We start from the raw sequence: 13560 nt of genomic DNA, 5'->3' as shown, positions 1-13560 counted from the left end.
ACAAACGTTAAGATAAATGTTTCGTAATGTTATTTCTCTCCTAAAATTTTTTAGCCTAATATTTTTTCATTTTCAATATGTACAGTATTATCCATGATATTTTTTTGCATTATATATCACATAATTGCTCATTTTGACAAGAAATTAACAACTTATTAATTAGTTAATTAATCGTACGAAATCGTGCATTTATACCGCCTTTAAATTTTCGATTATCTCGTAATTTTATAGTTCTATAAGTTTAATCAATTTCGTACGACGTACGATCTAATTTAACGAGAAAATAAATTTTATAATTTAAAATGAAAGTAAAGGCCAAACAAAAGCATATATTTAAAATAATTAACATTTCCGCGTAAATATTATTTTAAGTCTTATACATGAATAATGCAATCTGATAGTCAATTATGATCGTATCGTTAAATATATCCGTTGCCAAATATGTACCTATTTCTCTTTAGAATGTCTTGCCTCATAAACAAGATTCGGAGTATAAGCTCGAAGATGTGGATCAGTTCACAAAATGAACAAAAAAAAAAAAAAAAGTAACAGTGTAGCTGATTTGAGTGCCTGTACTTCATGCAAATATATGCATCTCATATTTTTCTGGACACGAATAATTTTTCGGAAAATATTTACCATATTATCTTCTGGCTTATGCTTCTCTTTAACATTATCCATAACTATATGTTGTATAAATGAGGCGAATGGAAATAAAATACACGAAAAGGCGGTATTATAATATAATGTGAATAAAAAAAAAAAAAAAAAAAATAATAAATCGCGTGTTGTTCCAGTGGAATCTCATATCACAGAATGCAGTATTTTTTCAACGAGTAAGCCTTACGTAAAGCAAATGACCCACACTCTCTGATTTTTCTATGTTAAATGTCAGACAATATATGTATATTGTATGTATATCTATTTATATGTCTCCATTTAAATGAATAGTTATAGGAAAATTAATAATCATTTTAAATGAATATGCTAATGATAAAAATAATATGTAAGTTACTAAAATCTGTCCAATCCATAGAAAATTGTATTAATATCTTTAAAATCTAAGTTAATGTAAAAAACAAATATGTAACTAGATTTGTTTAAATCGTTAAGTTACAATATTTTATTTTCACCAACAAATGTAACCAACTATTTATTTGCATTTATGTGCATGTAATTATTTATTAATGATAAATACCATAATTAGATTGTGGTATTCATATAATTTGATAAAATGAAATACAACAATTTAATATTCATATGTTTCTAGTTTACATAAAAAGACCAATGAAATATATATATATATATATATATATATATATATATATATATATATATATATATATATATATATATATATATATATTATATTTCATCATTTTGAAACAAAAAATGTCCCTAGTATTTGGCGCGTAAGTAAACATCGCGCCAAATCAATTAATTATGGCGTCAAGTGAATGTGAATAGTTGGTGCAGTGTATCTTTTTATGAAAATTTTATAATTTTCTTGTTTAATGCATGCAAAAATTTTTTAGATCTATTATCTAATACGTATTCAATTAATTATATGTAATATTTTTATAAACAAATATGGATCAAGACAATTGTTCAGTGACGTGTTCCGTTGTAATCGAATGGACTAATTCACAAGGTTCGATTGTAAAGAAAACAAATCATCGATCAGCTACTTTACGCTTAATTCGAAACAATTTTCGTGAAATTTATATCGAAATACGCGCAGAAAAAGCAAACACAACCACGAAATTATCGCTAATATCTATATCAGTTTTTAATAAATTTATGACGGAAGGAAAAGCTTCTATTAAATTTAAAAAAGAAAATTGTACACTATTTTTATCGAATGCACCGACAACTCAATTAATCAATTTTTTGAAAATGATATATATCAAGATCTCGGATCAAGAAGATAAAGTGAAAAATTCATTAAAGGAAAAATTTGTTGGTTATCAAGAAATTAGTCCCGCTACAAGTACCGAAACGAATAGAGCTAAAGAGAAGGCTCTTGTTGTATCACGTGCAACAATTACGACACCATCCCCTAGCGCTATTAAAAAGAGAAAACGGATTGATGAAAATGAAAGCACATTGAAACCATATACTGCGAAGAAACTTTACGAAAATCCAACGATAGGACAAATTACGGAAGAACAAAATAGAATTTTGGATGCAGTACTTCGTGGTAAAAATATATTTTTTACTGGCAGTGCAGGTACTGGAAAATCTTTCTTATTGAGAAAAATAATAGCGGCTCTTCCTCCTGACGTCACGATTGCTACAGCAAGTACCGGAGTAGCGGCATGTCATATAGGCGGAATAACTTTACATCAATTCGCTGGAATTGGATTGGGAACCGCAAATTCGGAAAGATGTTTTGAAATGGCTTCTCGTAGTTCCTCTGCTGCTTTATGGAGAAAAACGAAACATTTAATCATAGATGAAATTTCTATGGTAGATGGGGATTATTTTGATAAGATTGAAGCTGTTGCTAGACATATTCGTAAAAATGAAAGACCTTTTGGTGGAATACAATTGATATTATGTGGAGATTTTTTTCAATTACCACCAGTTTCTAAGAAAGATAAGAAAGCAAAATTTTGTTTTCAAAGTAATGCATGGACAAAATGTATACATTTCAATTATGAATTACAAACTGTTTATAGACAGAAAGATCCTGAGTTTATCAAAATTTTAAATAATATTAGAATAGGTAGGGTGACAGATGATATTGCAAAAACCCTTAAGGCAACAGCTAAACAAAAAATAGAGAATAATGGTATTTTAGCAACAAGACTTTGTTCTCATGTAAATGAAGTTGAAGAAATTAATGAATTTCAATTAAATGAGTTAAAAGGTGAATCTAAAACTTATATAGCACAAGATTCCGATCAATCAATGACTAAAATATTGAATCAACAATTGACTGTTCCTGATAAATTGATATTAAAAATAGGTGCTCAAGTAATGTTGTTAAAAAATATAAATGTTTCTAATGGACTAGTGAATGGAGCAAGAGGGGTGGTTATTAAGTTTGCAGATAATGTTCCAATAGTGCAATTTAAATCAGGTATTCAATATCATGCAAAACTCGAAAAATGGAATTTAAGAACAAATATAGGAACTATTGTTCATAGAAAACAAATTCCATTAAAGTTAGCATGGGCTTTTTCCATTCATAAAAGTCAAGGTTTAACTCTAGACTGTGTTGAAATGTGTCTTGCAAGAGTATTTGATGCTGGTCAGTCATATGTAGCTCTTTCAAGAGCACAAAGTTTGCAATCTTTAAGGGTTTTAGAATTTAATAATCAACAAGTATGGGCTCATTCTGATGTACTTATGTTTTATAAAAAGTTTAGAAGAAATTTACAAGAAATGGAAATAATTCCTGTAGGAAAGAAGCAAAAAATTTAAATGAAATAATTATGTATAAATAAAATATTATTTTACTCATTTATATTTTTATTCATAATTTGATTTCACTTTTTAATTTTTATTTTTTTATTATTTTTTTTTTAAACTAATTGAAATCAACTAATTACATTATTTTAATTATGTTGAGGAGATATTGAAAGAATTGAAAACACAATTTTTTTTTTTACAATTTATTAAAAAAAGTAAAAGTTTCTAAATTTTATATATAATTGCATCATAACAAAGCATAAATATATTTTATTTTTTCTTTTCTTTTCATTAAATATTACAAAATCACGCATTTAATAATTTCATATATATGTATTAATAATCATCAACTGTGATTTCTATTGATGGTATATAACGCCAAGTGTGTCCAGCATTTATTAATTCTGAACAAAGGATCGGTGTATTTGGAGCTGATTCTTTACTGCTACATTGAATATCTATTTTATACTGACCAGCTGTAAAAAATACTACACGACATTCGTGATAAATTCTTCCATATTCCTGTAGCTAGAAAAACGAACAAAGTTATTAGAGCAATATAGAGTATTATTAAAATTTTTTTTTTTATCAATAAAGTAACTCACTGCTGGAAGCATAATTTTATTTGCACCAGCAATGGATAATCTTGTTTCTAGTTGATAATTATTCACGCCATTATGATGATCTTGATAAAAATTGATAGATAACATAAGATCACTCAATGGATGTTCTAAAGCATTACATATTCCTATTCCGACACTAACGCATTCACCTAAACTACATGTAAGTTCATCTTGTGCCTTTACGATTGTATCATTTATTTTAATCTCTGAAAAACGAAACACGAAATTATTAATTTATTAACAATTAAATTATTAAATGAAAGACTAACACGTGATTAGTAAAACATACCCCATTGTAGAGGGCTCATTCTAACGAGATCTAACATATCTTGGGTGAGAGTAATGCCAGAAAGAGTCGCTTTTCCGGTCGATTCTGTGCCCAATAATTGCCAGCGTAAATCAACCAATGATGCAATATGTTCGGAACAAACTTTTTGAAGTTCTCCGATATCACCATTTCCATTTAACTATTAATAAAATAAAGAAAAAAAAATATTTCTTTTATTATATTATAAAAAGAATTACATAAAATTTTTAATTACCATAGATAATTTATTCAATGGGCATCGATCAACTGGGACAGGGATTCTGCAAGGTTCTTTTCCCTCCATGTATATACATTTAGTTTCCGTGTAATACAATTCCATTTCATGATTAGTCATATTTGTTAAATCTAATACAAGATAAAATTGTGATGGTCTGAAAATATATATGTTATATATTATGATATTTTATATGTACATTCGTAATTTAATAATATATTATCTACTTACGTTTCTGCTGGAAGTACATCCCAATTTGTAATTTGCACACTAGGTAACATCTCAACTGTGATAAAAACTGAAGAAATACGACAATAACCTGCCGTTAAACCTGCACCACCCGAATATTTTATTTTTAATTGACCTTCAATAATATTTGAAGTATGCAATGGAACTGCAAGTTTAGACAAACGCGAACTCGCTAAGGAAGAATGTCCCGAATGAGAACTTAATCCTGACCTGAATGAGGAAGTTAATTCGGATTGTCTCTTTGTATGCGATGGAGAACTTAATCTAGATGGTAATGAACTATGTCCTGAATGAGACATTAAACTGCTGGGTTGACTAACATATGTACTGCTACTAGTATCTGAAAATATATTTAAAAAATATAGCAATTAAACTATAATTGTTATAAAAAAAAAATAATAATAAGAATAGAAATAGTTTTTGTTCAATATTACCGTTTCGAGATGTAGGTGCTATAAAATCGGTAGCTGCGTATAAATATAAAATAAAACTAGCATTACAGCCAGGTTTTAATGGTAATTGTGCCATTAAATTTTCATCATTCCATTTAAATATTTTACTTTCAGTTATCGTGTCTAATGTTGATTGCACTGATAATTCGATTGTTTCGATAGGAAGTTGACCATTATTTTTAATTGTTATAGTACATTCGGCGCTGTAACATTATTAAGTTCTATAGAAAAAATTATGTAACCGATGTTTTACTTATTTAATAGAATATACCTTTCTCCGCCATATAATGATATACTTGCACTAGTTACTATATTGTCTCCAGAACAAAAGCTTGCAGTTTGAGGTAAACTTGTAGCCACTTCTATTCTCGGTAAAGCTGGAACTACTTCGACTGTATATTGAGAATGGCTCATTTCTTCCATATATCTTAATCTACAATTTGATTTCACTCCCAATGTATGCGTACTAAAACCAAGAATTTCTAAATCTCCGATTTCTTTAGGGTTGCCAGCTAACGTTACCGCAATTGGTCCTGATTCAGCAGGAAGTGTAATACTTTCAGGAATTGATTCAAATACTACGCCGTTTGTAAGGAGTCTCATATTAGACACATGAAGTTCAAATGGTAAAGGATTAATAAGTTGCATTGATACTTCGCAAATGTCACCTTCCACCCATAAATAATCTGTAATCATTATTTTACAGTAAATATAATTTTATAACGTCTAACCAATGTATGTACATACCAACTTTACTTTTAGATATATTTTTTCTCTCTAATGATCCGAAATTAATTGGTGTAAATAAAAATGGACCATGATCTTCTTTCACTCTTTCGATTTTTTGAGGTTGAAGATGCGGTTGCATATTTTTTAAAACAAATGATTTAGTTTTCGGAATATTCGTTAAATTAGCCGGAGGTATAACTGTACCAGAATCTAAAACCTATTAGAACAATTTGATTAACAATTTTAAAAATGCCTTAATTTTTTCTTGAAACTTACAAGAGGTACAGGAGCTCCTTCGCATTGTTGAGATACATTTTGAAGTTGTAAAGCAGTTTCTTTACGTTCGTTAGGAGTTAAATAATTGTACATTGTTTGAAGCAAGAATGTCATATGTCTTGTTGCTAATGCTGGATTACCCATACGATTAGCAGCAGTAACAAGTTCATTTATCACTTGAATTTGAATAATAGGCCAACCTCTATGACATTCTATACAAATAAACTTTTATTTAACATTTTCACAATAGTACAATGAAAATTTATCTATCCATAAAAAGAAATTACCAGGAGACATATCAACTGGGTCTAAAGATAATTTAAATCCAGAAGTAGCTTGTAGCATCAAATTATAACATTGTTGCCAATCTGGATTAGGATTATTTTGAGATACATGTCGTGTTGCAGCTAATCTTAAGCAAAAGGATGCTTTTCTTATAAAACCAAAACTTGTGTATAAATCTGATAATGTGGTAAACCGATCAATCTACAATATTGCACAATTATTGTTATATTTTGATACTTAATAAATCAATAATATTCCAGATTATGTCACATACTTTTTCTTGCTCACTCAATGGCAAGTTTATAAGTATGACATTATTTAAATAAGAAGCAGCTTGTAAAGTACAATTTTGTTCTATTGAAATTCTTGTAGCTTTAAAGCTAGCTTCTGTCTCAATTATTCCAGCATATTGATATTTGCTATAATGAACTATTGCCTCGCGATATTTTTTTGATATTTCTTCAGGTAATAAAATATGTGGCATATTACTTTTTACTATTTCTATAGCTGGTGGTGATAGTAAAGTAGCTATAGCTTGTGAACCTCTTCTAAATATAATAAATTATTATCTATATAATGTAAGATATCAAAGTTTCATATTTTAAATTATTTTACCTTATACATACCTTTGCTTACCTGGACTACCTTCTTGAAGGGAAGAATTTCTTTGTAATGGAAGACTTCTACACATATTTGGATATAGCACTAAAGCAGATGCAGCACATAAACCTTCAAATGCTGCTCCTAGCCATAACCAATCATTTACAGCTTGTAATACACTAGCTGCAGAATTATAATTACTCAAGGCATCTGCTGGTAGACCAGCTTGAAGACATAAATCACCTAAATGTTTTGTCATACGGCCTACACATCTTTTTCTATTATTTCTAGATTCCAGATCTAATCCTATGAAATCTTTTTTTTCAAATGGTGCCAACAAGAGAGAGACTCTGTCTATTTTTTCTCTAGATCTTTCTAATCTTTTAGATTCTAAAATCCAAAATAAAGAATTTAGACATTCCATTACATGAACTTCAAGATCAGGACATGTCTCATCTGTATAAAATACTGCTCTAGTTTTAAAATTTGAAGGTGTACTAAATGATATTGGTGGTTCGTGTACATTATTTGATTCTAATGGTCCAAAAAGAATAGCACGTGAATCATATAATGTTGCACTGTATTTCACTTTTAAAGTTTCATGAACTCTACATAACTCATTTAATTCTGCTTGATTGTCATATTTGCCAAAAGTAATTAATCCTAATAATCTTCTGTGAGTTTGGAAATCTCCCCAATCGTTATTTTCAACAGGATGTTCCCTAACAAATCTAGCAAGAATTTCACGTGTTCCACCAGTAGAATCAGCCACAGAAAATCTACTGCCTGTCTTAATTATTCGTTCACATAACCTGGTAATAGTCTTTTGTTTGATTTGTATACCAATAGGTCTCAAAAGTAAAAGCAATGCTGCATGATCATGTGCAGTTTGCTCGTAATCGGGATGAGACATCTTGTTGTCGGGTACTGGACTCGACAAAATAACGCTAATAGCCGAGCGCATTTATATCACTCACTACCTAGTAGTATTTTATGGTACTTATAGGTTCACATAATAATAGATAATAACAGATATATAACAATTCTTTAACCCAATAATCGAATTTTGTATTCATTTTACAAATATTACTTAATATTTCATTTCATTTTGATAATTGTTGTGCTAATATTAGCAGAAATGATTAATAAAACAACTGCCATGTTCAACAAACAGATTAAATGCGCGTGCGTTACAAGAAGTTTATCAAGTAACACTCGTATTCGTATTAGTAACTATTGGAAGAGGATGAACTTGTTAATCTTTTTTGAAATATGTTTGCTATAATGAATGAAAGTTTTCGAAACAAATAAAATCCATATTGTTTATCAATGTAATAATGTAATATTTTATTTTATTAAAGCTTTAATATAAATTTTATTAAGTTTTTTTTTATAAATATGGAGCATATGATTTTAAAAAAGAAAATTATTTTGATATAATCTAATTTTAATATATGGAAATTATAAATATTATTATTGAAATTTCTGACAATTGCAAGAAAAATTGTAATTTGTAGAAAATATAAACTTTCTTTAAGTGGAAAAAAATATATTTATTATAATGTTATTAATATTATCTTTATATTTTCGAAGTTTGTGTAAAATTGAACAGCAAATCATAATTATTTTTTGAATATAAAAGATAAAAAATATAAATTTTAATAAATAAGAATGTAATAGATAGAAGCATATAACAGATAAGAATAAAGAAAAAATAAAATATAGATATTAAATTTGAAACTTTCAATTTTTGGAAGCATAAATTTTATTCAATGTATTACATACATATATTATCTTAATTATCTATTAATTAATAGATATATATATTATACAAAAAATTGGCACATTAAAAAGTAAGGTACAAAATCTTACTTTAACCTAACCATTCTTATTATATAAAAGAGTAGGTACAATAAAATATATTATTATAAAAAAGAAAAAAATAAAAATTTAAAATTAAAATGATATATATTAATGATAATGATAAATACATTAAGAAAATCTGTTTTAAAAATTTAGAAAAAATTGTTTAAATGTGCGCGGAGATATATTATAGGAGTAATATGTATAATTGTATATATGTATAATTGAATATAATTATTCAAAGATTTTTATTTAAATTGAATTATTAATATAAAAGAAATTCTTTCTATTCTTTTTTTTTTATTTTTTCCTTTTTTTTCTAAACGGATAAAATATTGATGTTTTATATTTTTATATAACAAGAATATCCTACATATTAATAATAATAAATAATTAAGTAATAATAAAATATTATATAATATTGTATAAATAACACAATTAATAAAATATTAGATATTTATTATGTGTTAATATTATGAAATTGTAAAAAACAATTTAAATGCGTATATCTATAAGAAACTTCAACTATTTTTTTAAAATTTTTTTAGTTAAAAAATTAAGACATAATTATAAAGATATTAATCAAAATGTTTATCAATACTGTAAATATAAACACAGTACTATACCTGGTCTTTATCTTAAACATCTGGCACAGAATGATCCATTAAAGTTTTCAATAAACTGTTGTTCATTCTAAAAAAAATAATTGTGATAAAAAATTTGTAATATAATATAATATTCTATATTAATGGACATACTTTTTAATCATATGATCATAAATATACGATGGAATAATCGTTATTGTGATTATATTTCCGCCATTTTCAATTTCAGCAGTTATTTCTTTATCCATTAAACCTATAACATTCTAAAAATCATTAAAAAAAAAAAAAAGAATATTTTTCAAATTTATTGAAATTTATTGATTAAATTAAGCATGTAAATCTTATACATGCCACAAACCTTTCCATTAACTTCCAATATTTGGTGATCTGTTAAAAGTCCATTTCTAGCAGCTGAAGAATCTTTTACTAATGCAATTATTTTTCCATTTTTAAATTGAAATCCAATATGTCCTGTACTATCTTTGTGCATTGTCACTGTGCGTTCAAATGGTCTAAAACCAAATAATGAAATATTAAATAATAAAAATTAAATAAAAATTATTAAAATTATATATTATATAATCAATATTAACTAACCTATCTCTTACTACTACTTTAATACCATTAATATCAGCATTTCGTAACATTTTATGTACTTGTTCCATCGTATATCCAGCAACAAAAACATCGTTGATGCTCAAAATTTGATCTCCAAATCGTAATCCAGCAAGTGCAGCAGGCGAATTTTGACTTACTAGGCATACAAAGATGCCATTATTTACAGCATGCACTCTTAAACCAATTTTCCCATCTTTATCTTTGCATAATATCAACTAAAATAATAGAATCAGAAATTACTTTAATAAAAATTATGCTTTTTTAGCATATATGATAATTATTTATATTATGTCAATTTGATATTAATATATACATTAAATGCATATATAGATACATATAAACATAAATGATTTATTATTTCATACTTCTCTTATTCCATTTGTAACTTGTGCTCTCTGTAGTCCTAAAGATTGTCCAGATAAAGGTGCAATTATGCCTGTTAAAGGACTTGAAGTGGTAGAATTATTTACTGTCATCTGAAATATAGATTTTTAAAATGTAATTTCTATAATATAAATTATATCATGTACATTTACAGTACGATTTACAAGAGAATATTCAGGCATGTTTTGTGCTATCATTTCTTCAGTAAATTCCAAATCCATATAGTTTCCTAATGATGGATACAGTGCAGTAGACAGAGAATTATAAACAGGTGCAGATGGACCAGTTTGTTCATGTGATATAGGTGGAACATTATATTGTGATTCTCTTTGTAATTGAGCCTATAAGAATAATAAATTATATAAGTACAATGTCATATAAATACTATATAGATAATTTTCTCTAATTAAGGATCTAACTTACCTTCATCATATGATCCACTTTCATGTCCTCGAGCGTTGGATATAAAGACATTTTGTATAAATTTTTCTAGAAATATACCAATATAAAATATATTTTAACAAATAAAAACAATTTATAAAAAAATTATAAAAAAATTTTTATAATTAATTGAAGGATATAAGATAACAGAAAACTAAATTATTTATTATAACAACAACAAGAAAAATATTATAAATAATATAATTAATACGTATATTAATACGATGTTGTTGAAAAATTTTTGCATGTTTATATATAGAAATGTTTAGATATTTTACCTTTAAAAAAGAACTGATAATATGTGATGTTTGTATTACAAGTAAAATTTTTATTTGATGTTGCACTACTTTATACGTCAACGAAAGTACACGTCACGATAGATACTTAAAGTATTATTGATAAACTACAAATGATGAATAAAACAACTTTGCTATTGGATCGTGTTAACAGCAATTCTGATAATGCAATGTATTGATTGGTTTAAGTCATTATGTATAACGTAATATTACAAATAAGTGATTGGATCGCTTTATCTTCATGTGCCATTACGTATTACCCTTTCCATTTTTCTTTACCAATCATCTTTCACATTCTTTTATAACCATGTAAAAGTGCTATAATTTAAAAATTCATCATAAAATTAATGAATAAAATCAATCTAAATAAAATAAAATTGTAAATAATTTTTTTTACTTTTCGATATCAGTAAAATATTCATAAATATATAAACAATTATTAATTAAATTTTAACTATTTCGTTTTTAAAACACGATTCGTTAATATTCATAAAATATTTTAAAATATTTATCAACTAAATATATATAATGCTAAAAACAAAAATTATTTTATATGATTATTAAATAGATTTCTATATATAATATTTATTTATAATATTATTATAACTAATTAAATATTTATATATTTATATATATTTTATATAATGCAATTTCATATCGCAATTTTATAATTCTAAACCAAGTAAGAAATTAAAGTAAAATAAATTCAATTAAAAAGAAAAAATTGAAAAAATATAAAAGAAAATTATTTTTAGAAAATTATACATAAAATTTAATGAAACATATATATATCGCTTGATATGATCAAGAAAAAAAAGACGGGAAAACATAAAACATGGCGATTGAATTCAACTCCGTTGACAAGTTAAAGGAACGGTATAAAAGTGGGGGAAAATAGAATAGCGGGTAGGGGAATAGCGGGTCGCCGGCTTATACATGAGTTAGGTAGTATTCAGTAGTGAGGCCTCCGTGAGGGCCGTAGTGATCTAACAACAGGTGTTTGAGGTTTGACACTGCGATTCCGGTTTCCTTCATTTCTACTAGTGTTCACATTAGTATTCTTTTCATTATCGAATATATTCCAAATTAATAAAACTCGTGGTACATTGACCGCGAAGAAAACATAATTGTAAATAATCGTAATGATGTCGGAGACCGTTGTGACGATGGACGGTTCCAGCAACAATCCCAGCAACAATCCTCGACAGGTGCCTACCGTGAAGACAGAACCGGTTCAACCTAGCCCTCTAGCAGACATTAAATTGAACGTGCCCTACTTCATGACGATACCCGGTATTATTAAACTCGTACAAGTGGTGAGTAGGACATTACATTGTTTTTTTAATTTTCATCTACACATGATTACAGTAGAGAATAAAATGAACAATAAAATTAAATATAATTAATTTTGCATAACTGAATATTATTAGAAAAGTAATTTTTACGATAATAGTAAAATTTGTTGTATTGTAATTTTCTTAAAATTATATTTTATTTTTTAAAATAAGTGATTAGATATTTTTACATAAATGAGATGAAAATAGAATATCGTATAATAAATCTTAATGTATTCTTTCTACGTTTCAAAACTATATTATATTATAATTTATCATATATCAGATTTAAGAACATGTTTATCTTTTTAGGTTAGCGATAAGTTTTATTTTTTGCGATGTAGTTAATCCCGTTGGATTTTGGCAGACATTCATTATTGTTTTTAGCGCTACGATCACTGTTTCTTTTACACGGTATTGTTATTTTAAACGCATGTTTTTGAGCGTTGCATAATTTTGCGTCTAATGTATTTTTGCAATTGTTATCTTTCAAGAAATAAGAATATATATGTAGCTTCAAATTGTATAATTTACATTATGATATTGAATTTGCAACGGCATAATTGCATAATGATAATTTCTTTGATTAACAAATTATTATCCATTATTTTAAAACAAAGAGACAGTTTCCATTTATGAATATTGGCGCTATTATTATTGTTAATTCTTTATCGATATATATTTATTTTACAACATATATCTTCCATAATTCACTGATATTCTTCGTCGAAATCGAAGATACCGTTAACTGATCGGCATCGGTGAGCATCGTTCTTTGGTTCACGCACGTGCAGTCAGAGACACGCCCGTTGACGTTTACATTCGCTTGTAAATAAAGAGCGCCTT

The 13560-nt window shown here is 26.8% G+C and overlaps 3 protein-coding genes across 4 annotated transcripts; 1 reads left to right on the top strand and 2 right to left on the bottom strand.

The window, feature by feature from the left end:
* Positions 1 to 1409: 1409 nt before the first annotated feature.
* Positions 1410 to 3472, top strand: Pif1 (Pif1 DNA helicase). The gene has a single exon (XM_031917454.2). The coding sequence runs from the start codon at positions 1591 to 1593 to the stop codon at positions 3427 to 3429; it is 1839 nt and encodes a 612-aa protein (XP_031773314.2). The 5' UTR covers positions 1410 to 1590; the 3' UTR covers positions 3430 to 3472.
* A 213-nt stretch (positions 3473 to 3685) lies between these two features.
* brun (trafficking protein particle complex subunit brun) lies at positions 3686 to 8545 on the bottom strand. The gene is made up of 12 exons (XM_003695082.4): positions 7200 to 8545; positions 6848 to 7121; positions 6576 to 6774; positions 6289 to 6500; positions 6031 to 6229; positions 5555 to 5969; positions 5266 to 5486; positions 4814 to 5171; positions 4583 to 4739; positions 4330 to 4507; positions 4023 to 4246; positions 3686 to 3945 (listed from the first exon to the last, which is right to left on the bottom strand). The coding sequence occupies exons 1-12, from the start codon at positions 8135 to 8137 to the stop codon at positions 3754 to 3756; spliced, it is 3567 nt and encodes a 1188-aa protein (XP_003695130.2). The 5' UTR covers positions 8138 to 8545; the 3' UTR covers positions 3686 to 3753.
* Positions 8546 to 8920: 375 nt separating this feature from the next.
* Positions 8921 to 11698, bottom strand: LOC100870669 (syntenin-1). Of its 2 annotated transcripts, none has more exons than XM_012488522.2 (8): positions 11363 to 11698; positions 11067 to 11132; positions 10808 to 10984; positions 10625 to 10735; positions 10239 to 10474; positions 10000 to 10153; positions 9795 to 9904; positions 8921 to 9729 (listed from the first exon to the last, which is right to left on the bottom strand). In XM_012488522.2, exons 2-8 carry the CDS (start codon positions 11115 to 11117, stop codon positions 9675 to 9677), a joined length of 894 nt encoding a protein of 297 aa, XP_012343976.2. In that variant the 5' UTR covers positions 11118 to 11132; positions 11363 to 11698; the 3' UTR covers positions 8921 to 9674. The 2 variants fall into 2 exon arrangements, with proteins under 2 accessions (XP_012343976.2, XP_003695138.2); XM_003695090.3 differs by having other exon boundaries at positions 10796 to 10984; positions 11363 to 11549.
* Between the last annotated feature and the right edge of the window lie 1862 nt (positions 11699 to 13560).

Source organism: Apis florea, unplaced genomic scaffold, assembly GCF_048593485.1.
Source record: "Apis florea isolate Af1SG1 unplaced genomic scaffold, ASM4859348v1 contig_2989_pilon, whole genome shotgun sequence".
NCBI classification, from domain to species: domain Eukaryota; kingdom Metazoa; phylum Arthropoda; class Insecta; order Hymenoptera; family Apidae; genus Apis; species Apis florea.
Note: the sequence above shows the minus strand (reverse complement) of the source record. Positions and strands in the feature narration are given on the sequence as shown.

Coding starts and splice junctions, on each gene's coding strand:
- Pif1 (XM_031917454.2), top strand. CDS start 1,591: ATGGATCAAGACAATTGTTCAGTGACGTGTTCCGTTGTAATCGAATGG.
- brun (XM_003695082.4), bottom strand. CDS start 8,137: ATGCGCTCGGCTATTAGCGTTATTTTGTCGAGTCCAGTACCCGACAAC. Junction 6,501..6,575: donor CCCAGTTGATATGTCTCCTG/GTAATTTCTTTT, acceptor TTATTTGTATAG/AATGTCATAGAGGTTGGCCT. Junction 5,487..5,554: donor TCATTATATGGCGGAGAAAG/GTATATTCTATT, acceptor ATAATGTTACAG/CGCCGAATGTACTATAACAA.
- LOC100870669 (XM_003695090.3), bottom strand. CDS start 11,117: ATGTCTTTATATCCAACGCTCGAGGACATGAAAGTGGATCATATGATG. Junction 10,985..11,066: donor AAGTGGATCATATGATGAAG/GTAAGTTAGATC, acceptor TTATTCTTATAG/GCTCAATTACAAAGAGAATC. Junction 10,475..10,624: donor TTACAAATGGAATAAGAGAA/GTATGAAATAAT, acceptor CTATTATTTTAG/TTGATATTATGCAAAGATAA.